At 50.0% G+C, this 27,340-nt stretch overlaps 1 protein-coding gene across 2 annotated transcripts; it reads left to right on the forward strand.

The window, feature by feature from the left end:
- The first annotated feature begins 642 nt into the window (after positions 1-642).
- LOC116233825 (corticotropin-releasing hormone receptor 1) lies at positions 643-26,874 on the forward strand. Of its 2 annotated transcripts, none has more exons than XM_090125063.1 (13): positions 643-904; positions 7,816-7,900; positions 16,188-16,307; positions 17,701-17,786; positions 18,818-18,924; positions 19,313-19,433; positions 19,714-19,867; positions 20,170-20,230; positions 21,116-21,188; positions 22,293-22,378; positions 23,047-23,182; positions 23,368-23,409; positions 24,775-26,874. In XM_090125063.1, exons 1-13 carry the CDS (start codon positions 803-805, stop codon positions 24,913-24,915), a joined length of 1,314 nt encoding a protein of 437 aa, XP_089981189.1. In that variant the 5' UTR covers positions 643-802; the 3' UTR covers positions 24,916-26,874. The 2 variants fall into 2 exon arrangements, with proteins under 2 accessions (XP_089981189.1, XP_031456824.2); XM_031600964.2 differs by lacking the exon at positions 643-904 and adding an exon at positions 1,026-1,255.
- The last annotated feature ends 466 nt before the right edge of the window (positions 26,875-27,340 follow it).

A 27,340-nucleotide genomic window follows, 5' to 3' on the forward strand; every position in this document is an offset into this window, starting at 1 on the left:
GGGGAGCACTGTCCTGCTGCCAGCAGATGCACTGATGTTAGGAATGGTAAATGTCTCTAGTCCCCCCAGGATGGACACCCCAATGATGACATCTCCTGTTGTCCTCTTCCCAGCAGCACACCATTATTCCCTCCAGGAAAGAACAAACCATAGCTTACTGCTTGGATTTCTGCTGCCAGTTCCCAAGGTATCACACCAGCCACTGCTGCCCAAGGCCCCCCAGGTGGGTGCAGAAGGGATGCCCAGAATCTGCCTCAGCTTCACCCACACAGAGACTGATCTAGCACAGAGGTAGACCCAAGAGATGGGGACTTATGGTACATCACTCCAGAAGCTCAGGCTGGGGGCTTCCAGGGGTTGGCACAAGACAGAGACCCCTTCACAACTGAGCCTTATGCTGAAAGGTGTTGTTAGCCCTAGGAACATTGTTCAGGCTCTCCCACATCACCCCACTGTTTCCCCCCTCCCCAGGATGTGTCCCCTAAACCAGGGTACCCTTGTTGGCTGTTCAAGCCCCACAACTCCTGCCCCACTGCCCCTTCCACCACCCCCCCTGTGCAGAACACCGTCCTCAGGAGGGACTCTCCCCCCCGTGACTCAGTTTCTCCTGTTGCAGTCAAATGTCCCCAGCACAGCCCTGCAGCATCTCCATCACAAGGAGGGTTTTGAAGCCCATTCCCCATATCCCTATGGGAAAGGGGCTGATTCACCAGCCAGTTTGCACAGAGACTGCAGGCTGTGGCAGTGACAGAAGGGGAAGCCTCCCTTTCCCCTACCCGTGTGCCAGAACAAAATCCTACGAATGCAGCAGCCCTTGTGCGATCTGAATCCCTTTGCACGGAGCCACGGGTGCCCACAGCTTCTGCAGGAGAGTCTGAAGCAGCAGCATCGAATTCTGGCTTCGGTGAGGAGAGAAAGGACCTGTCTCCGTGGTCCTGGGGGGGTGCTGAAGGGAGGTGGAGGAAGGAAAGGGGGAGGAGGAAGAAGAGGAGGAGGGAAGGGGGAGTGGGAGGCGGTGGGGAGGGGTGCAGCCCATCGGCGGGCGAGCTGCGGGGTGGGCTGGCAGCCGGAGCGGCTCGCAAGGAGATTATAAAAGGCGGTGAGTGGGGCACGGCGGACGCACCTGAGCCTGAGAATTTGGAGCCCCGACGGCAGCGGGAGTAGAGCCGGCGATGCCCAGGGTCGCTGGGTGCGGAGGGAGCTAAGGATGGTGTCCGGTCCGCGTCCTGCCCTCCTCCTCCTCTTTCTCCTGCAGGTAAGGTGCTCGCCAGACCTTTATCCCAGAAGGACTCTTCTGCCTTCTTCCCCTCGCACCCTGACCCGCTCCGTGTCTCCGACTTTTCCTTTTCTTTGAAGGAAAAGTCAAAGGGGAAAAGGCAACGCAGCGACCCCCGGGGGTTCCCCCAGCTCAGCGTGGGCTCTCGGCAGGAGCTCACAGCGGGGAGGTTGGCGGCTGGAGCCGGGGGTTCTTCACCAGGTCCCCCTCCATCACTGGATGCTCCCATGCCACCAGTTTCCCTTTGGCTGTGGGAGGGGGCGGCTGTGCTGGGGGTGTGATGGATGGGGACCGCACAAGTGCAGAGCTTCATTCTTCCCCCTCTTTTATTGATTTCCTAAAGAAATCTCTCTTTTCTTCCCAACCCCCCACCTGCAAAGCAGAAGACTTTCCTCCCTGAATTGCTTGTTTTGGAACTGGAGCCACTGTTAATTTTGCAGCTCTGCACAAAATGCAAATGCTTTGTCAGAAGCAATATTCTTTCCTCCCTGAAGGCTCATCTATTAAGCAAATGCTCCCAGCCCAAAGCATGGGTAGACCCCAGACCCCAGGAATGAGAGATGGGAAAGGTTTCCAGTGATATCCTGAGTGGGCAGCTAAACACAGTGACCACAATTATGGTTAAACCTCTGTGTCAAGTGGGTTAAAAAACGAATAAATGTGCCTTGCTCTCTGCAAAATGCTGTCTCAGTGGCCCAGTTGTGACTGCAGAGTTAAAAGGACAGCAAAAACAGAGTCAGCTCACCCTGTTCGCACCGTTGCAGTTCATAGCCACGGATTGGGTTCTCACAGTGTAAATTTGGCTTCTCCTTTGGGATGAAAAGTTCTCACCTGGGTGAGAGGAGCTGATTGTGCCTGCTGAGTACCCTGCCAAGCTGCTGCTGCGTTGCAAAGCTCCTTGCTCCTTTAAGTGCACAGCCCCAGTCCTGTTTTATAAGAGTTCTTTCTGCAGTTGTGTTGCCTGGTGCAGGTTTTGCAAGTGGGATAGAGTGGGAGCTCTTTCCCCACCCCTCCACCCCAGGTTCCCCCTGTCATCACAGGGACAGCGTTGGCAAAGCCACTGCCCTGCTTTGATAGGGGAAGGGTCTGAGATGGGGGAATATGGAGCAAAGGTGGATCACAAAACTAGCCCAAAGGCTCTGGGATGAGGTTCCTGTGCCTTCCTAGAGCCCCCAGGCTCGAGGGCTTCTCTAGCTGCTCCCATGTGTTCTCCAATCATGGTATCATTGTGAAGATGGAGCTGAGTCCTCCAAACCCTTCCAGACTTTGAAATCACAAAAAAGCAGCCTGGAGAAGAGAAGGCTGTGGGGAGCCTTCATTCTGGCTTTCCAGTATTTAAGGGGAATTTATAAACGTGAGGGAAATCAACTTTTTACACGGGTAGGCAGTGATAGGACAAGGGGGAATGGTTTTAAACTAAAGGAGGGAAGAGATTTAGATTAAATATCAGGGGAAGTTTTTTCTCTAAGAGGGTGGTGAGGTGCTGGAATGGTTTGCTCAGAGAGGTTGTAGATGTCACATCTTTGGAGGTATTCTGGGCCAGGGTGTGTGGGGCTCTGGGAAACCTGGTCTGGTATTAAATCTAGCTGCTGGCAACTCTGAATGTGACCAAGAGGTTTGGAACCTCAGGTCCCTTCCAACCCAAACCATTCTATGATTGATTGGTTTGTCCATCTTTCTGTGCAAGGGTGATGGACAGACGATGAGACAGGCAGCCAAAATTGCTTCAGAATACTCTCTGGCATCTTGCACATCATTTAAACAAACCAAACAAGTGGCTGAAGAAGAATGAGTTGATCTGCAGTGGTGTCAGGAACTGATGGGATTACTGGGGCTGATAATAAAGGAAAGCCAATATGTGATGGTGGGGGGTGGTTTCTCCTCTTCCTTGACCCTCCTTAGTAGCAATAAGCCCAAAGCCAGCTTCCCACCCTTTGCTATGTAGGATGTGCTTCTGACTCTGGGGATCTCCTCTGTACCTTGCTTTCTTTAAATGCTGGAGTTGATGCAGTGTGTGCGAGCTCACCCCTGTGGTTTCACATCTTCAATGGAAAACTGAACAGGAATTGCACAGCTTGTTCCCAGAATAGCTGCTCTATTGCCATAGAATGAATATATAGAAATGCAGGGAGCATAGCCTGCAGAGAAGGCTCAACCTGCCCTAAAATACAGCCCTGCTCACCAGATACCCCGCACAGGGCTGGCTCAGAAGTCTGTCCATTGCCTTGGTGTGGTTGGGGTTTCCCCAGCTGTGAATAGAGATAAACATGGAAGGTTAGAGGTGAGTTAAATGGCAGATGCTCAGCCCAGGGCATGGCCCTCAAAACATGAGGGAGGATCACGGGGCAGATGGGGGCAAGAAGTCTCCGACCCCCAAAGTGACAATATTTGAATTCTCGTATTTAAAGTTTGTAGGGGAGTTTAATACAAACACTTCAGGAAAGCAGTTCTGTACATGTGCCCATCTCCTTTAGCAGCCTTTTCTCTGGTCCATTCAGATGCCTTAGGAGCTGCTTTGATTCCCAGCGTCCCCTACACCAGCTTGTTTGTCTTTTTATCTTCTAACATCCATACGGTATCATTCATTTTTTCACCCGTCCCCCCAAAAATCCATGTCCCCTGTGATAGATAACTCAAATTGAAATTATTTACATGAAGCAAGAGATTGGAGTGTAATCCAGGAAACACTTTAATTTCCCATAAATCAGGCTTTACAGGCATTCACTTAACCCTGATTGATATTCTTTTGTTATGCTCTGCATCCAGCGTGCTCAGAGAGGCTCCAAATGTAATAAATACTCACATCGAAGCTTCTGTCTGCATGGGGACAGGGGCTGGCCCTCTAGCATGGCTAAACTCATCAATTCACATGTTTTAATGCCAGGTGGAAGCAGTAGCACAGTAACATCAGCCATAGGAAAACCCCTCCTGGGGTTCTTGCTTTGAGCATCGGTCTGTCCATACCTAGGGATTCCTTCAGGAGGGATTTTCTTCTTCCCCACTCACTGAAGAATGAGTGTGAGTTGTTGCTGCAGCCTGGCAGGGAGCCCAGCTGGGTTGGGGAGTAGCAACGGGGATGGAAAGGATTTCTACAGCAGGAACACCTGCAGGGAAGCTGCTGCTGTGGTTGAGCCATGGAGAGTAACCATTGGCGCATCCCCATGGGAAAGGCAGCCTGCAGAGTGACTTGAAACCAAGTTTTAGAGGCACCTGACTGGGAGAAGAGACCATAAAAAGTGACTCCAGAGGGATGTCCCTCCAGCCCCGCTCCTGTCACCAGATGGTACCCACAGAAGGATGTGACACCCTTCCACCCAGCTGCCCTCATCTTGAGGGTTTTCCTGCACTGACCAAACCAACCAAGTCACTCCTGCTCCTTTCTCCTTACAAAACCCCCTCCAGCCCTCCCAGGGGTCTCAGAGGCCATCACCACCCATCCATCAGTCCCACTGACCTCTCTGTGCAAAGCCACTGGCTCGCATCCTGCTGATTGCTCTGCTCTTCAATTACAGCTCTGTCAGCCGTGGAAAACCCAAACCCTGACTTAGATTGCTAATTAGACTCCAAACCATCTCTCTCGCTGCTCTGAGCTGTCTGTCAGCCCTTCTGCCATGCAGATCCAATCTTGTTTAAGGCAAGGAGATCTCGAGGGGGAACCAGCCTGTCCCTGGGTAGTATGGGACGGGGGGGGGGTGATGTTTGACTCAGATGTTAACGTATTAATTAATATCTGTGGATTGCTTTGGAGAGACAAAGCACTGCAGGGGAACATTAATTCCTAATTGTTGTTAATTGAATTTTGCTGCTAGGTCAAAGGCAGGTCAGAGAGACAGATGCCCTGTGCATATGCCTGTGTGTGTGTGTCAGAGCTTGCTCCTCACACTCATATCAGCAGTGAGCATCCTCGGGCCGAGGCTCCCCAAAAACCCATGCAGCTCAGAGCTCAGCTGGTGGAATGTGATGCAACAACCTGCCCCATGCAGTGTAGCAAAGCCTGAACAATCCTAGGCAAGTTGTTCCAAGTGCCTCAGTGTCCCTTGTGACCCATATTGGATCTGTTGAGGGGGACACACTGACCACAGAGGGTGTTTGCAATGCATAGGTGACAGAAATGATGGAGCAGTGTCACCTTTTGGTGTCTTAACTGTGTCCTGCAAGCTCCAGGCTTAACTAAGTATCCTCAGCATCAGCTGTGATGCCTTCAGGTGTGTGAAACAGAGACATTAGTATAGGCTGGGGGGAGCAGTGCTGAAGCCATGGTTGGCTGCATGTGATGGAGAAGCTGCTCCAGCACAGAGCCATGCAACTCCTGGCAGAGCATCGTGCTCATAGGAGCACACCCTGGCAGAGCAGGACCTCCGTGCAGAGCAACTGCTTCTGCAAAAGCAAATTGCTTACCTTCCCCTGCATAGCTGAATGCTCAGCCGAAGCGCTTTGTGATTTTTGGCAGCCTAAGAGAGATCACAAAGGGTTTTTTTTGCTGCAGAGCAATATTGGCTGTACTCTGTGTCAAAGCAAGAGCAGGAAGGCTGAGGAAAGGGGATGTTGGGGTGTGTGTGGCTCCAGCTTGGCCAGGCTGGGACCCGCTGGGCGCCATGTGGCAGCTGACAGTGGGGATGCAAGGACAGAGCTCTGACCTATTCCTTCTGCAAAGCTTGCGGAGGGGTTAAATCAACCTGCAGGGGACAAAGTACACACGAGAGCCTGACCAGCAGGGTACTAGGATGCTTTTGGCTCGTGCAAATGCACCTGGAGTCACCACCTTAACCCTGCTAGCAGCATGGCTGATGGGAGCAGGTAAAAAAAAAGAAAACAAGATATTTGGTTTTTTTTATTTGGAGGATTTTGTTTTTTGTTCTTTTTGGGTTTTTTTTTTTGCCATTTTAGTCCATTTTCAAAGCCTGTTCAGAGCCAACGTCTGCGTTCCATCGCTCCATCCTCACCCCTCGAGCTGTAGCTCAGCCCATGCTGCAGCTCAGTGCCAAGACCTCTCCCTGTGTCTGGAAGGAGGATGGGCACTGCCAGGCTGAGCAGGCTGCAATCAGCACCATCACATCCAATTAACGCTTGCAGGCCTGTTCAGTTGAAATCATTTCAGTTGAAATCATCCCAATCCCTTTTGGGAAGAAACCTTGAGTCCCAGCTGCCCATGCAGTGAGCCACAGGTCTGGCAGGCACCAAGGCAGAGGGGATGGACCCCTGCAGCTCGATTACCATTTACCAGTTATCTCTGGATCTTGGGAGCACTCATGTTTGGGGTTGTGCTTCACTAGCACTGATCCCAGAGCCCAGCCTCACTCAGAGCATCACTGGGTGTGATGAGATCTTGCAGGACTGGAGCAATGGGATGCAGTGCGTGCATTTGGGGCAGGGTTGTGCTGCTGGATCCCATGTGCCATCTGGAGCAGTCATAACAAGGGAGCTATTCTCAGCTCTGTTTGTACGTCTGCCTGACATCTCACTTGCTGTCAAAACCAGCTTCCTTAGGCAGTAAATAATTGTTTGGAAAAGAACAAGTGGGTGCAGAGCTCGTCTCCCTATCTGAATACATCCTGCTAATGCTTCAGTAGAGTGCAGGGGATTTCTGGGCATGCCAGCACTGAAGGATGTGGGGAGGAAAGTGTCTTCCCTACCCAGCGTGATTTTGAAGGTAAATGGCACACAGGAAGGGAGATGGGGCACTGGAGAGCAGCCTAGCCGTGGGGAGGGAGTCTCCTCAGCCTCACCTACTGCTGGTGGCCATTCTCTGAGCACGGGGACTGGCCTCTGCCATCCCTCATTCATCCCATCCATTCATCGCAGATGGAATCACTTCATTGCTCCCGCCACGCAGGGCTGAAGAGGTCATTGCAATCTCTGCCAGAAACCATCCTTCAGCAGCAACTTATCCAAAATAGCTCCCCAGGCAGATGGACTCAGTGGTTCTCACTTCTAGAGGAGCTGCAGGGCCACCCAGGAGCTGTTCTGGAGAAGCACACGCCAGTGGGATTGTTTGTGGTCAGTGCTTCCCCATGCAAGGGTAATGGCAATGCTTGGAGACAAAGCCTTCTCCTAGAGAAGGCTTCATCCCCACCCTGTGGATCAGATCCCCTTAAGGATGCACATTAGCATCTTCCTGCTGACAGCTTACAAGGCTGTGATTTTTAATAAGGTATCACAAATCTGAACATGGTGTCAGGCTCATCATGTTTCCTCTGCCTGCTCTTGGGATGCAAAGACGCTAAAAGTGGTGATTAAAATGCTAAACAGGAGAAACTGAAGCTCAGCAGGGGCTGTGCAGGGCTGCAGCATGGGTCACTGGGGGAATATTTGGGGAAGAAGAACAATGGGTGGGGAAAAAAAAGCAGATAATATGAGTCCCCAAGTCTGCAAAAGCAGTCCTGTAAATGGGTGCATGCAGATTTGGGGATGACACCCATCAAGACATGGGCAAGCTCAGATCAGACCCATCTGCTGCCACATCTAGGAAGGAACAGAGGTGTGAGGAAGCTGCATGTTGCTCGTGTAAAGCTGTTCCCATCTGCTCTCTCCCCATGCAGGCGTTTCTCCTCTGGGATAGCCCCGTTGCAGCCTCCATCCAAGAGCAGTACTGTGAGAGCCTGCTGCCCACCACCAACCACACAGGTGAGTGTCCTGTGTCCTCAGCTCATGCTCAGGGCACGTAGAGGCAGGCGTGGCCAGGTGAGAGTGAGCCCCTTTTTGCGGGTGGGAATATGCTGAGGCTGCATTGCAGCCCTGTGATGAACACTGCATCAGCATTTTGCAGAGTGTCAGTTGAGGCAGGTGGAAGATGCAGAGCTCAGGAGAGCTAAAAATAGGAAAAATAGATGTGCTTTGGGCTGGAGGAGAGGTGGGCAAAGAGACACCTGCTCTGCTCCTGCTGCCGTGCTGCCCCTTCCCTACTGCACCCAAGGACATCAGGAGCCAAAGTGGTCATCAGTACTGACTGCCCTCTGATAACCAGGAACCACTGTCCCCCATGTTTGCACCCCTTCACCACCCCCATGCCCAAAGGTGACAACAAGAAGCTGTGGCTTTCTGCAGACACCACATCACCAAAGCAGCATGACCATGATGTGTACAGGGCTGAGCTGCCCTCTGTCCCCAGTGCTCCCTCTGCTCAGAGCAAAGAGGTGCAGAGAGATGCAGGCGATGCTGGCTGGACAATGTTCCTTGGTGTTCAGCCTCATTCAGGCTCCTGCCTTGGCATGATGGTCCAACTTACTACTGTAGGCATCAACAGTGCATCTCAGTGGTATCTGTGCACTCAGATTGGCTGCTCTATCGCAAAGGCTGTTTTTCTATTTGCTCCTTTGTGGCAAGGGGAGAAGCAGCTCCGTACAGACCCCCAGGGAACTGAAATCAGGAAGGTACATTGCTTTCTGCAGCAATCTGAAGGCTGGGAGCCGTTGGGACAGGCACCTTTCAACCCTAAACAAGGTGTTGTGCCACTGAGCACTGCTGGGAACGTGGAAGCAGCTCTTAGGGATGTGGCTGGGGCTGGCTCATCCAAGCTGGGTGACACCAGCAGGGTCATGGGCACTTCTCTCGTATCCAACACCCCTGCAAGGGTTTGTACCCATCTAGGTCAGGCCCACAAAGCATTGTGTGTTGTCCTACATTAAAGATGTGATTTAGATGTGACGGCTCTGGGTTGGTGATGGATCTGGGGGGAGGAACGGTGGCTGAGGGAGAGGAGCTTCCAGGCAGCAGGAGGAAGGTCCTCCCTAATCCAGGATTCTTCAGAACTCATTTTTCTGTAATTGACAGAGGACAGAGCATGCATCAAACAATTGCCCAGCTTGACCCGATCTCTGCTCAGCAGAGCATCTTTCCATCAGGGTGATGGATGGCTCCCTGCCACGCCGCTCCCATTAGCAACAACATTAAAAAGTCCTTTTTAAACAATTCCAGCTCGGCACTGACTGATTCAGTGCCTGATCCAGGTGGAATGCTTGGCAAGGAGCATCCCCAACCTGAAACATGGGGGTAGGGTAAAGCAAGGCTGGTGGTAGAAATGGAAATGTCTGCATGTCTCTGTCCTGGGGGCTATGCAGAGGAGAAGCCTGGCCATCACTCATGGGCTTTGCTCCCTGAAGGTTTCATTACTCCACGAGGTGTTTGTCCTTAGCCAAGTTAAGCAGTGATAAATGGCATTGGTTTTCTGTGTCTCTGGCTCTGACCCATGCATTGTGGGGAGCACCTCCAGACCTTCCTGTGATAGAGGAGCTGGCCCATGGCACAAGGCATGGAGCCTCCCTATGCTCAGCTCATGGCCCCTATCACCTCTACTGTCACTTCCTGAGCCCAGGGTAGAGAGCAGGGAGCATTTCCAAGCAAAAGGCACTGTTTTTGCAGGCACTGAACTTCCTTCCATTGGGATTTATCAGTGCAAAGCCATTCAGGAGCAAGTGCACCTAGGCATCCATCACTCTGGGATGGAGAGCACAAAAGGCCGGGCTTTAAATCTGCAAAATCTCTGCCACCCTGCCTTTCATGCACGGGTAACTATCGATATGGGATGGGGATGGTGCACGTGAGTGTTGCTCCCTGCTCAGGGAGGGGGCTTAGCTGAAACTATTTGTCCTATGCCTGTTGTTTGGTAAGTGGAGCTCAGCGTCAGCCCTCATCCTTGGGGTCTGTTTAAGCCCTGCCTGATTTAGGCAGCAATTCTGAGGAAGAGATGTTCACAAAACCGGCAACTTTGTTTTGAGGCTATTTGAAGTGGGGACTTGTTAGGATGATGCTAATGGGAATTGCAGCAAGGCTACAAGACTTAATTTGTTAATGTCTGCACATCTCTTGGGAAATGGCACGTGCTGGCAACACGAGCCCAAGGCTCCTCCAGTACACAGCACATTGGGCATCAGCTGGATGCACAGAGGGGCTCTGCTATGGCAGCGCTCCTCCAAAAATCATCCCAGCCCCAGGTTCTCACCCTTCTCATACTGCCAGTCCCTTTGTTACTTAATATCACACTTCTTAATGAGGATGCAAGGCTGGGTGGTTCTGAGGTGCATGCACTGAGCTGGAAAGATCTCTGCTCAGAGCAGAGAGGTGCAGAGAAACGCAGGCGATGCTCGCTGGACAATGTCCCTTGGCGTTCAGCCTCATTCAGGCTCCTGCCTTGGCATGGTGGTCCAACCTACTATTGTAGGCATCAAGGGTGCCTCTCAGTGGGTATCCGTGCACTCAGATTGGCTGCTCTATTGCAAATACTATTTTTCTATTTGCTCCTCCAAGTAGAAATCATATTAAGCTGGACTTGAGACCAAGAAGGTGCATTAGAATCCAGGTCAGCTTGCACCTGCAAACACCTGGAAACCAAAAAATTTAATTAAACTTAATCAAAGAGAAACAATGAAGATAACCTTGTTTGGGGTTGAAAGATGCCTGTCCCAAGGGCTCTCAGCCTTCAAATTGCTGCGGAAAGCAATTTACCTTCCTGATTTCAGTTCCCTGGGTCTGTACACAGCTGCTTCTCCCCTTGCCACAAAGCTTTTGCAGAGGGATGAAGTCATTTTGCCCATGGGGACGAAGCATCCCATTGTCAAAAGAATGTTTCTCGCTGCAGCCTTTGCACTGGGAAGGAAATGGGAGTCTGAGTAGATGGGAAAGCCTCCTCCTAACTAATAGGTGAGGCTTTTCCAGAGCAGACCAGCAGAAAGCACTCAAGCAGAGCAAGTGCTTGAGGGGTTATTTTGCCTTTCATAGCATTCAGGCTTGGATCAGCCCAAGGAGTTGGCACCCAATTCCTAATAGCTCTGGTGCTTCTGGCTGCACGATTCACTTCTTCAAGCTGTTAAATTGTTATCACAATAAATTGTTATCCTTAATCCCCTGTGCGTGCCCAGAAGAGAGCAAGAAGCACAGCCGATTCCTTCCAGGAAATAAGTGATTCGGGCCACTGCACATTCACCTAAAGCAAAAGGAAGTGACACCAAAGCTAGGCAGAGCTGAATAAAAATGTGTGTTTGTTTGTTTTTAAAATACTTGAGCTTTCTTCAAGGGGTGGAGGGAGCATAGCTTTGCATTCAAATAACCAAATTGAGCTGGGGCAGATATAGCAAAAGCCTGGGACTGAGAAGCACAGAAGAGCAGTGAGCAATGTGAACATTTCATTGCGTGTGCTTTGCAGAACAGGTGTGGGGACAAGTTTTGCAGTGGGTGACACTGGGACCAGGAGCCTTCCACCCTCTCCAGTTCCACACCAGTGGCACTGTGACAGCCGTCCCTGCAGCTCTTGTATTCACTTGCTGCCTCCCCAGGGGAAGAGACTGGAATTTAAATTCATAAAGGTCAAATTAACAACATCAGCGCCTCTTCTCCCTTCAGCCTGGTTGGCATCTCTCCTACCAACTCAGAAATACTAATAAAAGGGCTAAAGAGACAGCAGGGAGTCCTGGCAGGGACTCAGCACTGATGGAGAGCAGTGATACTGGGGCTGATAAATTTGTACTCACCTATATGGAAAAATCACAGTGTTTTAAGTGTATGCGGGTATTGATAAAGCCATTCTGCTCCATCATCTGGGAAATGGGAATGTCGATAGAAACTTGCTTTTATTCACATGTTTGTCATCGTGGAAGAGGCAAGACAGTGACAGTTTGAGGTTTTCTGGTAGGAAGCAGAGTGTTAGCACATCTCAGTGCTGTTAAACTGCACTTTGGACTGAATGCTGTAACATCCCTGCCAACTGCTCTGCTCTGTTTTAGCCACATTACAGAAGAAACCTTTGCCAGCGAGGGGTTGTGCTTCCTTGCTCACCCAGCGCAAAGCCCGGAGGTACCAGGGAATAAAGCACTGACTGCTACCCTTGGAAATAACACAATAACCACATCGTGTGTCATATCAGAACAAGATATGGCCCAAACCAACCTACTCCATTACATAATCCATATGTATATATGATCCCAATGAGAGCCTCCATAAGTTTATCTTGGAGCTGTCTCAGGTGCTGACGTAGCACGGATGCATCCCATCAATAGCAGAAGCTTGGCATGATGCCTCCTGTTTATCCTTCTCCAGAATAACAGCAAAGACCCTAGGGGATGGTCAGTGAGCATGAATAGCAACAAGCTGAAAATTTATTACAAAGACACTTTGCTATCATAACAGTTAATTGGCCCACTTAATTATTTTTGAGGATCGTGGAACTTGAATGCCTAGGAGGATTTCTGGGGATTTTTTTGAGGACTGGACACTTACAGAAGTAAATAGGAACATCCAGCACCACCTAAGTCAGTGCTGAAGGTAGGGAGTGAGCAAGGATCAGGTTATTTTGAGACAATTTCAGTGGCCCCAGCCTTGTTAAGTATTCATCCTCAACTCAAAGGAAATGCAAATAACTCCACCACCCCAATTTCAGACCTATGTTAAAGTAAATTGCCCACCAGTGCTGTTTCATTAACTGCCTCCAGCGTTTGGCACTTACCCATCATGGACATATCAGAGCCTTTAAATAAGAGCGTTCTCACCAAGGCTCTTAGTTTGGGGACAGTGAGGTGTGGAATTGGTCCTCCTGTTTTACCAGCTACACAGTGGAGCTGCCTGGGAGGGATGAGTGATGCTTCATGGTGCTGTGTACCCCTAGATACTGGCTGCAGTGAGTGCATTCTGGTTAGATGTAGACATGGAGCGCAGGTTGCTATATAGAAGTGCTGCAGAAGGAACGTCCCTTAGGAGCTCAGGGCTTCAGCCTGCATGAGAAACAGCCACTGAGGCCATCAGGGATGGACAGAGATAGTTGTTGTTGAGTAACATTTCCAGATTGGTAGAGATATGAGCTAACACATCTCAGCTATTACTCAGCCTCCTGAGATACCTTAGATAAATAACTGCATCACTCAACATAAGGACAAGTGTGTGATTCAGCTTCCCATCGTCTCTCCTGCTCCTTTGGCATTGCATGAACTGAAAACGGCTTCATCTGCAGAGCAGCTGTAGCATTTGGGGATGCAGCATCCAGCTGAGGCACTGCATAGCTGCAAAGCTTTACTGGGGTGTGAGATGGAGATGTGTTCCCCAACACGACTCTATCCGCACAATCTTTGCTTGAGCAAAGCAATGATTTGATGGTACAAACCTGTGCCAAACCTCCTGGCACTGGCTTGTAACACTGCAGCCACACGTCTGGTGGTGCTGGCACAGGGTAGATGTGCTTTGCCCTCTTTACATTTGTTCCAAATCTTTTGATAGATTAGCTGCCAGGCTTCATACGTCTGCATGGCTTTATCTTGGAGCTATCTCAAGCTTCTGTGAGCAGTGCAGGCAGCGATAATGCTATGTTCTATAGAAGTAGCAAGGATATTCTATAGTTATCCTGATGCAGTTATTGTGAAGTCGTCGTCTCAGTGTAAGTCCCTGGACAAGCACTTCTTTCTTCAGAAATGCTTTACATTGCTTCAAAGCAGAAAAACCCTTAAGGAAATAGGATGAGAAGGGATTTGAGTGGATTCCTTGGTGCCACATTCTCTGTCTTAAAGCAGGACCAGCTCTCTCCTACCCTAGTTGCTGTGTTTCTACACAGAGTAAGGGAGCAAAACTGGGGGAATTGGAAGCAAATAGGTTATTTATTGACTCTTCTTGCTGCAAAGACCAAAGCCAACAATGCTGAGGAAGCTGGAGCAGGCGGCTGCAGAACCTGGGAGAATAATCCCCTGCAAATAGGACGGGCTGAAAGCAGATCTGAATGCCTTTAGCACTGATGCATATCATTTCCATGTTAAACAGTGCTCTAAATGCTGGGAGCCATGTGCCATTGGGGAGCATCTGGAGCAGACAGTGTGATGGGCAAAGGGGACAGCACAGCCCCCTTGGCACCCTTCTTACTGCTTTACTTAACCCTTCCCCAGATTGAGGGTTTTTCTTCCCTACATGCTGGAGAGAACAGCATTTCTAAGATTGAGAAAGTGGGAGAGATATTATAGCCTCCCACTTAAAGTGGAGTGCCAAGCAACATTGAATCAAGTGCTTTGGAGAAAAGTGGAGACATTTCATCCAAACAAGCAGAACTGTAACCAAACAATGCCACTTTTGTCTGACCACATAATTTCCATGTGTCATGGGTTTTGTTATTGATGGTCCTGCAGTGGTTTTGCTTTACTGAGTGGAATACAATGCTGCCAGCCTCTGGCTCTGCTGACTTGTAATTGCTGAGCCTTGTTTGGCCCTATGAGCACAGCACAGCCCCTGGGATGCAGGAAGGGTAACTGAGGCACAAGAGACCAAGAGAAAATAGCGCTTGTGCTCAGCCCTGCTGGCCCCAGAGTGAGTTTTTGCCATTGGCACTGTGCAAGTTTCATTTTCCCATGCTGGGTTATTCCAAATTAATCTTTCGTGCTCCAGGTATTCATGTGACTTCTCACCTGGGTGAGTTCCCAGGTGACTAATAGGGAGAGCACTCACAATTTAACATTGTCCTCAGTGGAAGCAATTACCAGTTCTCTTTTCTCTATCTGGATGTGTATTATCATAAAATTTTAAATAGGGATTTCATTGCCTGTGACCCTCTATTTCTCTGCCAAATAGGTCAAAACACCTAAGGAGCACAACAATTCCTAATGGATGCAGATGAGACAGACATGCACTCTACATGTGTGATTAAACACTTTTTTTTTTTTCCTAAGAAAAGCTACATTAAAACAGTTAACATAAAGTAAAGGTTGCTACAGCAACCGTACACATGAAGAAAGCTAAAAGCAAAGGTCAGTGTTAAAATTAATTTCTCACTACCAGCTATGGAAGGCAGAAGGCAGCACTCACCACGCTCGGATGCTTTGCAGCTCACACACTTGGAGCTTTCTTTGTCTAGAAAAGAGGAATGAAGACAACCCTTCTTTCCTTCACACTGAAACTGTGCACTGAGAATGTCCCAAGAAGCCACAGAGCCAATTCTTCAGATAAGCAATGGAAGAAAATATTCCCCCTTAAAAAAAATACTTTTATCACAATCATAATGTAATGCTTTGCTGTTTTGTTCAGTTGCTTTTCAGCCAGCTCTATCCATACTTGGGAAAGGCTTCTGAACAACAGCCTGCACTGTGTCAAGTCCTGATCGAGAGGAAGATGTGTTCTTACACCCAATGAGCTTCTAATTGGAGGAGGTTGCCTTAGGGAATGGCGATGTCTGGCTCTGCACTGGCAGCACAAACAGCTCTGATTCCCAGGAGTGGTTTGGACTGATCTCTGCCCTGCCGAGGTCTGCTGCCCATCACCCCTCTGCTGTGTGCTGGGGGTGGCATTGTGTTGATATCGCAGTCACTGCGCTTCCTACCTCGCTTTGAGATGGAGCTAGGACATATTTAGCTACAGTACATGTTGTTCTAAATATACACAAATTATACATAAAAGAGCCTGCAATCTGGCCTACCTAATGTCTACATTAGCACACTTGTGTAGCTGAGAAAAGCACACAAGTCCTGCTTGAAATCTGGAGTTTTCTTCCTGGAAAAGGCTGGAACAGGGATGGCTGGGAAGGAGATGATGGAGCCAGGAGGGCTCTGAGAAGCATTCTGCCAGCACTGGGAATGGGAAAAAATGGCTGCTGTGGGGCCAGATGCCAAAGTCATGGCTGAGGAAAGGACTCTCCCTCCTTCACCCTCTCTAAAATGTGGGATAAGAGATACTCCCTTTTTGGAGGACCAGAGCAGGGGACCCCAGGCTCAGGTGGAAGGCTGGGTCAGGAAACCAGGCTTGTGCTGTAACCAGGCTTAATCTGAGTATGCAGGGCAACGATCATGAATAGGATGGATCAACCAGCTCTTTGGAGAACCTCAATGCAGAAAGCATTTAGCGTCTGCCATGAAGCTTTCCTCGAAGCAAAACATACAGCAACCCAACTGCTCCACCGGTACCACAAACCCTCTAGGTCCTGAGACCTCCACTAAACCTCTACCCTTCTCCCCACCAGGGCCTCAGTGCAATGCCTCGGTGGACCTGATTGGCACGTGCTGGCCCCGCAGTGCAGTGGGACAACTGGTGGCTCGGCCCTGCCCCGAATATTTCTACGGCGTGCGGTACAACACCACAAGTAAGCTGAGCAGCAGCAGTGGGGATGGGATGGATGGCGGATGGGGCACAAGTGACAGAACATCAATGGGTACAGAGGTTGCTTGGGTGCTCTGTGGGACATGTCATCTAAAAATGAAATAATCCATCATCTCGCATTTTGGAGAAGACGGTTGTATAAGCAGGTGCTCCTGGACAAGCAGTTGGGAAGGAGAAGGGAGCCAACGTCCCCATCTTGGTGACAGGGGATGTCCCCATGTAGGGAACAGGGAATGAAGAAGGAGGTGTCCTGCTGCTGGAGGTGGCACTCCAGTCTATAGCCCTCAACTGAGCAGGGACACAGGGACCTCAGTGTTATCTCCTTCCAATACAGGTGGCTGAGATGTCACTGCCTACAATGTGCTGGGAACACGGGATGAAGTGGGGGGACTTGGAATACCCCCAAAGCAATATGTAGCACACAGATGAGTTTATGACCACCTGAGCACTACTTTTGGTGAAAGAAATACCTTATACCATGCAGAAAGCATCAGTTTTTCTGCACCACGCCTTTTTATTGCTGTGGAAGATTGCATGCACGCTTCACAGTGCCTCCTTGCAAGAGTCTGTTTGCATTAATTCCCACTCATGCCTGCCCAAGAGCCATCCCATCCCTGTCCCATCCTATTGCCCTGATGAGGCCCGTGGTCTCTCCTGTTAATATCAGAAGCCCAACATTGCCTTCTGCTGATGCTAATTGAAGGCTGCTCCAGGCCTGGCACAGCTGTGCCTCCTTGATTAGCCTTGCCCCTCACCATCCCTGTTGAGAGGTGTAGAATGCTCCTAATGCAGCCAACCCCACACTGCATTTGCAGGTGCAGGTGGGGGAGTTGGACTCATGTTTCTTGGTGGGCACTGAGGGACAGCACTGGTGCAGACCCAAAGCCCTTTTGAGCAGGTCTGAATCATTCCCACGTAGTTTTAAGCTGTTTGCCTCTGATTTCCAGATTGCTAAAATGAGGAGAAAGAAGCTCTTTCTAAAGAAGTTCAACCCAAGTCTGGAAGCACAAGCATGGGCTTCTAAGCTTTCCCATATCACATTTTGGCCCATGAATGCTTTGGGAGGCTTGGACCAGATTCTCAAGGGACGGATCATCTTGAAAGCACTTCCCTAAGTCTTGGTGCTTTCTGGAAAAGACTCCTACCCTTCCTTTTCTCACTGTAAAGCTTTGTAGAGCAGTGGCACCCCAGGAATCTGATCCTGTGTTATCTATCAACTGAAGAAATATCTGAGGCAACTTCAAAGAGAAAGATGCCACTGGCTTGATATCAGAGACCCCTTCCTTACTGACAATCATCAGGTCACATCTGTTACATCCATGGTCTTGTGCCACCTCCAGGCACTGTTAACCCCTCGATGTGCACCTCTCTTTCAGACAATGGCTACAGGGAGTGCCTCGCTAATGGGAGCTGGGCAGCACGGGTCAACTACTCCCAGTGCCAGGAGATCCTCAGTGAGGAGGTAAGATGTCGGCAGTGCTTTGGGTTCCAGGCAGAAGGTGAGGAATGGATGATGGAATTTTGAAGGGCAACAGCATCCAGGTTCAGGAAAGGCCCAAGGGAGCTCTGGGGCTGGGCACACACCAGCATCCGTGTCTATATAAGGGTGTAGGTAGTGTATGTGACTCTGTACTAGAGGTACATTTTCAGTCCTTTGCAAAAGTAAAACTATTTCTGATTCCTTCCATGTTAAAAGGACAAGAGGGTTTGTAATGTGAGGTCTCCTGATCCCAGGCTGCATGGTACAGGTCAGAATATTCTCCACATCTATTACCCTCTTCTGCTTCTGCAGCTCCTTACCATGAAAACAGTGCAACACTAACTCCGTATCTCCCTGCTGGCAGTGAAATGAAGGAGATATTTAGGAAGCTGAGAGGAATAGATACCAAAAATTGTAAGCCTCCTGTGTAGGTCAAGCCACCCCTCAGAGCAAAGGAGAAGAGATACAGGCTGCTCATTTGCAGTTGATAACCACCTCTGGTATTTAGGATGCTGATATCTCTTGCCAGGAATAGTTTTCTCACTCAGTTAATTGCTAATTCACAGGTTGGATGAGTGCCTAACAGCAGGAGAAATCAATTAATTTAATTATCACTCATGCCTTCCTGTGATCCCCTGTTCTCTTTGCCCAAATTCATTCCAGCCTCTCAGTTGCCCCTAGGGCTAAAGGGAATGAACAAAGACATCAAGCATCATGCTGCCAGTGAGCTTGGCTGAGTTGCAGCAGGGTTTCCCCCAGATGATGGTCAGGGATGTCCCAGTGCTGAGCAGGGCTGATGTAGGAGCAAGATGTGAAGTGCCCAAGCCCATTGCCTGGACAGGTTTGTATATTTCCTGTCTAAATTAGCCCCATCTGCACTTTCCAGCAGCTTCTCCACCAGGAGAGCTCCAACGGGTTTCTGCAAACAGGCCCCCAATATACAGAGCAGCTCTGGGTGATGGAGGAGGAGGGTTTGGGCTTCTACTGACCCCTCTCTGTCTTCTTCTCCACAGAAGAAGAGTAAGCTGCACTACCACATTGCTGTCATCATCAACTACCTGGGGCACTGTGTCTCACTGGGGGCCCTCCTCGTGGCCTTTGTCCTCTTCATGCGCCTGCGGTGAGAGACTCGACCTGCTGCTGGGGGGATGAGCCTACAGAGGTCCCTTTGGGTGGGGACAGACCTGGAGACCTGGTGTTTTGCTATGTCCCTTCCATGGCCCGTTGTTCTCTAGCTGCTCTCCAGTCTGAATGCCAGTCTCAGAGTTATTTTCTTCCCTGTGCTTTTTTAAAGCAATGGCTTATAGAGGCAGAGGGTCCTCCTTGGTGCTCTCCATCTCCTGGCTGTATCACTCAGGGCACAGCCCCAGCATCTCACCATTGGGCTTTAGGTTCCTTTGAAAACAATCAGCTCCACAAAGAGCCTTGTCCTCCCCTGCAGCCCACCTGGGGTCTGTCCCCAGACACACGTTGTGCTCTGATGGTCCTTTGTCCCCCCGATTCTGCAGGAGCATCCGGTGCCTGAGGAACATCATCCACTGGAACCTGATCACAGCCTTCATCCTACGCAATGCCACATGGTTTGTGGTGCAGCTCACAATGAACCCAGAGGTGCACGAGAGCAACGTGGTAGGTGGGAAGCTCAAGGATCTTAGAGACGAGGCCACAAAAGCTACTTGAGAGGTCAAATAGTGCTGCTTGGTAGCTGGAGAGCAATCAAGGCTTATGGGAAACCTGGGCTCAGTTGCTCTGCTGGGGTCTGTGTCACATTATGTCTCAGTTTCCTCACTGTAGCACAGAGCTAATGTTGATTTTTACTGTGGCATCAACAAGAAGCAGCCATGGTGATCTGTTTGTTGTCTCCTTGAAGTAGTTCTGCTCTTCACCGTGTCTCCTAAACTCTTGGCAGGTCTGGTGCCGTTTGGTCACAGCTGCCTACAATTACTTCCATGTCACCAACTTCTTCTGGATGTTTGGTGAGGGCTGCTACCTGCACACAGCCATTGTCCTCACCTATTCCACCGACAAGCTCCGCAAGTGGATGTTCATCTGTATTGGCTGGTGTAAGTACCAGGGCCTCCCCTACATTCAGTGAGTGATACTCACCCCCTATCCTCTGCTCTTGTTTCACCTAACGGCACTTAAGGATGTGCTTTAATGGGCATAGTGGGAATGGGCTGATGATTGGACTCGATAATCTTGGAGGTCTTTTCCAACCTTAATGATTCTATGATTCTAAACAGCTCCTGTCAGGAGCATGAGAACAGTAGTTGCATGTCCATATCAGCTTGCCCTGTGCAAGAAGACCATCATCAATTGGTTGCAGCATTGCTCTCCTGAGACCTGTCTGTGTGTTCATCTGCAGGTATCCCCTTTCCCATCATTGTTGCCTGGGCCATCGGGAAGCTGTACTACGACAATGAGAAGTGAGCCTCACTGCTCTCCTTCCCCCTCTTTCTCTGTTCCAATTCCCTGGTCATGCCAGGAGCCAGCACACAGCAGGCAAGGATGTGCCTGCAGGGGATCACATGAGGTGGTGGACATGGAAATGGTGCAAGGAAAAATGATATCCTTCTATTCTTTCTTTTATCCCACCTTTAGGCTCGCTGCAGCACGAGCCCTGCCTGCTGCTGCATTTTTCCTTTCACACTACAAATGAGATTTTTAAGAAGGGAAAAAGCTAGATTAAGCCACAGCTCTTACAAAGTGTTTACTAAGTGGAGCTGGGATTTAATCTACCGGTAGAGATATAAACTACCACCACCTGAGCCATTTTCACAGAGACTTGCTAATGGAGGACTTAACAGGAACCTGATGAGTTCATCATGGGGATGGTGGAACTGAAAAGAGCCTCCTCCGATGAATGCAGCTCGCCTTGTTTTGCAGCACTAGTTCTGCCTCGTGACTTGAGCATCCTTATTGCACACAGGAGAAGGAATGATTAACCAAAATTCAACCAGGTGCTCTCAGGACACTGATACTACCATTAGCTCTCATGGGGTTTGCTGGGGACAGAGCCATCCTAGACCTATCTGTGTAAGGTTGTCCTTTCTTGCTTCACAGTAACCAGCTCCCACACTCACACAGGACCAGTATAAACCTCCCCATGTAATCTGGTGTGGGAGAAGCTGTTCCATAGCTGCCACTCTTAGCTACAGCAGCTTAAGTCTTAGTGCCTTTGTGCTATGACAGTGACCTAGGGATATTGTGTAAGGGCAGTAGTCAACCTAGGTCACTTGTGCTGCAGGCTTGTCTCTCACACCTGTCCCTGACACCACATGTTCCCAACACTGCCTGCCTTTGCCTTGCAGGTGCTGGTTTGGGAAGCGAGCAGGAGTTTATACTGACTACATCTATCAAGGTCCAATGATCCTGGTGCTTCTGGTAAGGGCAAAGTGACCTTGCTTGTTATACATCAGGTCCTTCCCATCTGTACGTGGACCTGGGTCTTTCCAGCTATACTGTCCTATGGCAGAGTGCCCTGCAAGCCTGGTTCCCCCCCCCCCACTCATGCAACACCCAGCTGTGATGAGAAACATCATGCATGGATCCTGACAACTTGAGATGGGCTAGAAAGGGACTCTGATAGGGATGCTTCCATTAACAGAACCCCACAAGCACTGATCAGTCTCCCCATCTCTGCTGAGGCATTGTTTGTGTGCAAGCGTGTGCTCTGCCAAGCATCAGGAGTTTCCTCAGCCTCATTCATTGCTCTCTAGCAGTTTGCTCCTGGCCACTGGCTGAGCAACAACGCTTGATCCTGAGGTCAAACAATTTACTGGGACTTCACTTCCTCAGGAAGGGGCAAATAGGAGCAGAGCTGGCAGGTCACAAGCAGCAGTGCCAGTATCAGATTAGCATTTGCAGGACAAAAGCCGTGCACAAGGTCCCTGCAGCTTCTCCTCCTTCCACACCCAATGCTGGGAAAACCCAAGGGGGCATTAATCACTGGCACCAAGCAGCCTTCCCTGCACCTCACTGGATAATTGAGCTGCTTTCATTTCCCAGCCCATCAGGTAGCCTGGCCACTTCTAATCTGTGTCAATTGTGCTCAGGCCCAGCACCACCCCCCAGTTTCATTAGCACTTGACAGCCAGGAGAGCAGCTCCTTTCCACAATGGCAACCAATCTCCCCACATCCCTTTCTTTGCTTTACAATCCTCCTCTCCATCCACTTTCTGCTCACACCCCTTCTTCACTTGTCTTCTGATGCACCCTTCAGCCCTCGGTCCTGCAAATTACCTCCTATATCTTATTGCTGAAGTATATACACAGATGCCCTCTCCCAGTTCAAGGAAGACAGAGTGAATCCTCATGAGAAACAGAGTCCACACACACTGCATCCACTGCTTCTCAGTTTTGAAGTTCACCCCAGGCTTGGTTTGGGTTCATAAGGTGTTCCCATTTCCCTCAGCACATTTCCTCTGCTGTGGGAATAGAGGAGAACATGGGAGAGCAGACACTTATCAGCTGCCCTCTGCTTTGTAGATCAACTTCATCTTTCTGTTTAACATCGTTCGGATTCTCATGACCAAGCTCCGAGCATCAACCACGTCAGAGACAATCCAGTACAGGTAAGAGCAGGAGTGTAAAGCAGAACATTAAGCTTTAGCATAATGGCATCTCCAATTTGTGGTTACTATATTCCATCTATATTCAGTTTGCCAGCTGAAGCCCCACATCCTTAGCTATTGTCAGCTCACCCATGCCATCTGCCAGCTTGCACTGGTGGCTGGGGCTCTCCTGCAGGTCCCAGACCCACCAGGGATGGCTTTTCTGGCATTAAGTTACTGGTGGAATCTGTCAACTTGGCACTGTGCTCGTTCCCTAATCGAAACAAATGAGATAGTGAGCCCCTATCCTTCCCATGCTCTCTTGCATCAGCACAATCACTTTTCACAAACTGCACTTGTAATCTCATCAGGAAAAGATATCAAATTAATTAGCTGAGATAAGTTTTTCATAAACCCATCTCGATGGGTGTAAATTATCTTACCCTCCTTAATTCCTTTTTAACGAAGACCTCGCTCAGCCAAGCAGCTCAGCTCAGCAGCTCAAGGTCAGGTCTCTGCAATCCACCACCCATTCTGAAGCCAAACAAAGTGCTCGAACCAGCCCAATTATTTGGGGATTGCTTTAGGAAACAGACCAGCTCTGCTCATGTTGCTGCTGAGAGTGAGATGGGACAGTCCCTATGCTTAGCACTGCGTGGTGGCAGCTCACCTCCATGGTTTCTCCTCAGAAAAGCAGTCAAGGCCACACTGGTGCTGCTGCCCTTGCTGGGAATCACCTACATGCTGTTCTTCGTCAATCCAGGGGAGGATGAGATCTCCAGGATCGTCTTCATCTACTTCAACTCTTTCCTGGAGTCCTTCCAGGTATGGCTCTCAGCTCCAGCTGCCATCCCAGGGCCCAAGGGATGTGGAGGAGCACGTGGTGTGGCTGATGTCTCTTTTCACTCCTCCTCCATCCCAAAAATTGACCTCCCCAAGCCTTGGGGTTGCTTCAGAGATGCTCAACCTTGGGGTAACTCTACTGTGACTCTGCATTTGTCTCCTTCCAGGGCTTCTTTGTCTCTGTCTTCTACTGCTTCCTGAACAGTGAGGTGAGTGCTGGGGCTGAGGGTGCTTGGGGGGGGTCTGTGCCCATCCTTGAGTGAGGCTGCAAGATGAGTTACCCTCAGCTGCAGGCACATCCACAACCTCACACTGTGCCCACACAGGATATTCCCTGGCTCTATGCTTTGTCCTGCCGGGGGGATATGCCAGAAAATGGGAACTGCTTCTCACAGGGAATAGAAAATGTAGTTTCAGCTCCTTCTGGTTTTGTTTGCTGTGGTTCTGTGGGTTTGTTTTGTTTGTTTTTGGTGAGAATTGCCCATGAGCACCCCATGCAAATCAAACACAGCTGACAGCTTCCAGGGCTTTGCTGTTTGGAAGACTGTCTCCAGCCTTTACTAATTCTTCCTCCCAGGCTTTGCATTTGTTGTGGCTTGTTTGGGCGCTGTGCTGGATTTAACAAAGATGCTCAGCCTCCAAAAATGTGAAACTGAGAATTTTTGCTGCCTATCTCACATGCAGCAAGCAAGGCAAGGTTCTGGGGAGGAATTTCAGCCGAAGCAGAACATCTCATAAGAAATATCAGTTAATCACTATTTTTTCCTATCTGGGGAAGGAAAATACACCATTGCAAATGGATGCTTTGGGGGTGCATGTATGGGATTTGGTGCTGCAGGAGAGCCCAGGATCCCATTCCCACGTGAGTGTGAAAAGGGGCACCTCTCAGAGTCCAACACAAAACTCAGCTGCAAGCAAAGGAGATGAGACCAGGAGCTGATCCTTTCCTTCTCCTCGTCCTAAATGTTCTCACACCTTCGCTGGCTGTGATGCACAAAAGCAACCAGCAAAGCCCCAGGGAACAGCCCCAGGGAACAGCAGCATAAGTATTTTAAAGCTCCAGAGAAGACGCAGACCCTTCTCTGGGTTATTTTTCAAACTGCTTTTCAGCAACAAAAGGCAGCTGGCAGCATCCTGACATAACAGACTCAGATGTGCTAAGTAACTCACTGATGCTGCTATTTTTGATGGAAGAGGAAAAGGGTCTGGATGAGCATCTTGTGTTATGCAGCATGTGGTCCTGCAATGGCTTCCATCCCAGCTGGGGACCAGACAAGCCACAGAAGTCTCCAGCTGTCACTCTCCTGCCTCCCAGCCCCTCACGCCTTCCACGAGGATATCTTTGTGCCTTTGAACAGCTTTCAGATCCCCGTTTGGTGCCAGACCCTCAATAGCAGGACCAGAAAAAAGAAAGGAATCAGAAGATCTCCATTTCTCCTTTGGGAAAAATCACACAACTCCCCTCCCCCTTGCCTTTTGCAAGCAGAGCTCAGATAATCCCTCTGCAGCCTGCATAGCTCAGCGTTGGCCAGCTAGATGGATATTAATTGTCCCCTCCTCTGTGTCACCCCCAGGTGCGCTCGGCTGTGCGGAAGCGGTGGCACCGATGGCAGGACAAGCACTCCATCCGTGCTCGAGTGGCTCGGGCCATGTCCATCCCCACCTCCCCGACCCGGGTCAGCTTCCACAGCATCAAGCAGTCCTCAGCAGTGTGAGGCAGAAGGAGGCAGCTGCCCAACAGGACCCTGCTGTGTGGGTACAGGAGCGGGGTGTGCTGCTTGCAGAGGATGCGCGAACTTGCAGTGGGTAACAGGAAACTCTGCAGAAGTTCCTGTATGGACAGGACAGACCTGTAGGATGTGGGACATCTGAGATGTGTTGTTGCCTGCTTGGCCTGGTGTGACCTACTGGGGTGGCAGGAAGAATCCAGAGAGGTTGCGGCAGCTGCTCTGTCTGCATCCATCCCAGTACAATGCCCTGTGTCCCAACTCGCCCTGTGTTTGTCACTTGTCTGAGGTGACACCAAGGCAGGGATGCCCGAGGGATTAATCCCTCGGATGGGAATGCTGCTCAGGGTGGGCAGAAGCCTCTGAGTTGATGGAGGTGGCAGAGAGCCTGGGGCTGATTGTGGACTTTGCTTTTTTAAAGCACTGGGGTTATTGGAGCCCCATCTGTCAGCTGATTTCTCCATGTGAGACAGAAGGCAGGGAGGCAGGATGCAAAGTCAGAGCCCCAGGATTCAACCTGGCCCCCTGGCCCTGCTTAGGGGAACGTGAGGAAGAGCAGCCCTATGGAGATGTGTGTGGCTCTGTCCCTCCCTGCCCTGCTCCCACCAAGCTCAGTGCCAAAGCTGCTCCCTGCCCTCACGTAGAGACCGGGGCCGAATCCCTCCCATGCTGGGATTAAGTGCCTTGGAGGAGTGGCAGCCTCCATCCCCACACCAGCTCCTGGGTTCTGCCATGTCCCTGGTCTGCCCTCAGCATCCCATTTCATGTGGTCACAGCATGCAGCTCTGTGTGCAGTGGAGGATCCATGCCTGACCTGAGAGCCAAGCTTTATCTCCCATGGGATGCTCACGCGGTGGGGCTGTGGGCTGAGGCTGCTTTCTGCATCCCAGGATTTTGCCCCCAAGGGCAAATAGGTTTTGCTAGGAGTCACTTCACACTTCTGTGCCTCAGTTCCCCAACCCCCCCATAAAGCTATAAGTATTTCCCATCCTGGGGAGGTTTAAGCATTGTAGAATCTGTAGGATGTGATTTCCTCAAGGTGCACCACCAAAAAGGAACAAAATGTCTTTTCCATTAAAAAAAAAACAAAGAAAGAGGAAAAAAAAAAGAAAGAGGAAAAAAAAAAAAGATTCAGGCTAAAACCTTCAGGATCTTTCCTTAAACATTTACAAAGTTCAGCAGTTTGAAGCAAATCCTTTCCATTTCTCTTTCTCCCTCAGAGATTTCCTACTTGCATGTCTACCATGCAGCCCAGCCCAGAAATGCTCCCAGTACCATGGTGGAGCAGCTCCCAGCATCACCCAGTGACCACCACTGGGGCAGTTCCTTCATGTGGGGCAGGCAAAGTTCACCCATCACCAGCAGAATCTGCCCTTCATCCCAAGTGTGGGTGAGGGAAAAAACACCCTGGAGTTACACAATGGGAAAACTGGCCGACCCCATCCTTGTTCCCATATGGGCAGATGTGTAAAAATGGTGCAAACCCCAAGGAAATTGCTGAGAAAGCACTGCTTATGGCACAGCCAGAGCCCATCCCAGGCCCCTGCCCAGTGACAGAGGGTGACATCCTGCAGGAATGGACTCCCTGTGGGTTGCTCTGTGTTCCGTTGGGCACTTGGGTTGGCACTAGCTCAGAGCTGCTGGCAATACAGAGAAGGGAGAACCCCCCCAAGAAGTGTGTTTTCATTGTACATACAAAAGGTGTTCCAACAAGCGATGTGCTCTATGTTCCCTTGGGTTGTTTTTTTTTTTTTTTTGTTAAAGCTGTCATTTCTGGTGGAGAAGAAGCTGCAAACTGAAAAGAGCAAAGAGAGAAACCCAAACGTGTTTGCATTTGCCTCGCTGCTTTTCTTTTCTCTCGGTGGTTTGCTCTGACTTTGCTTTCCGTACGGAGAGGTGTGTGTGCATTCTCAGCCTTCTTTGATTAAAATGACTTTGATTCCTCTCTCAAGGACTTCAGGGGCATCTTTATGGTTTGGAGAAAGCACCCCCAGCACGGCCCTTCCTTACTTCCCATCTGGGGGCTTCATGTGTCCCCACGTCCATCCTATAGGGGCAGAGGAGGGATACAGCTTTCCATGAGGATGCTGCACCATCCCATTAAAGGAGGGGAGGACCCCCACTATGGGTCTCCCACACTAATACCACCATGCCTAGAAAAACCAAACACCTCTCCAAATTTTTCACGCAGCATCCTACGCTGCCTCTCACAGCTGAGCTGAGAGTAAAGGTAACGTGCAATTAAACCCCAAGTTCATTTCATACATCAGTGTTTACTAGTGAAATTCAGACACAAACGCCTCTTTCTGGTCAAGCTCTTCTGCTGCAGAATTAATTTGCTCATCTCACTGAGCCTTGGAAAGCGCTGTAATTTGGTAAGCACCATGCACATAAATAATAATTACACGTTCCC

This window comes from Phasianus colchicus, chromosome 26 (genome assembly GCF_987193195.1).
Source record: "Phasianus colchicus chromosome 26, bPhaCol1.hap1.1, whole genome shotgun sequence".
NCBI classification, from domain to species: Eukaryota; Metazoa; Chordata; class Aves; order Galliformes; family Phasianidae; genus Phasianus; species Phasianus colchicus.

Bases quoted from the DNA above. Each gene is read 5' to 3' on its own strand.
- LOC116233825 (XM_090125063.1), top strand. From the start codon at position 803: ATGCAGCAGCCCTTGTGCGATCTGAATCCCTTTGCACGGAGCCACGGG. The intron at 7,901-16,187 runs GTGAGTGTCCTG...TCTCCCCACCAG, and splicing joins GCCCACCACCAACCACACAG to GGCCTCAGTGCAATGCCTCG. The intron at 17,787-18,817 runs GTAAGATGTCGG...TCTTCTCCACAG, and splicing joins AGGAGATCCTCAGTGAGGAG to AAGAAGAGTAAGCTGCACTA.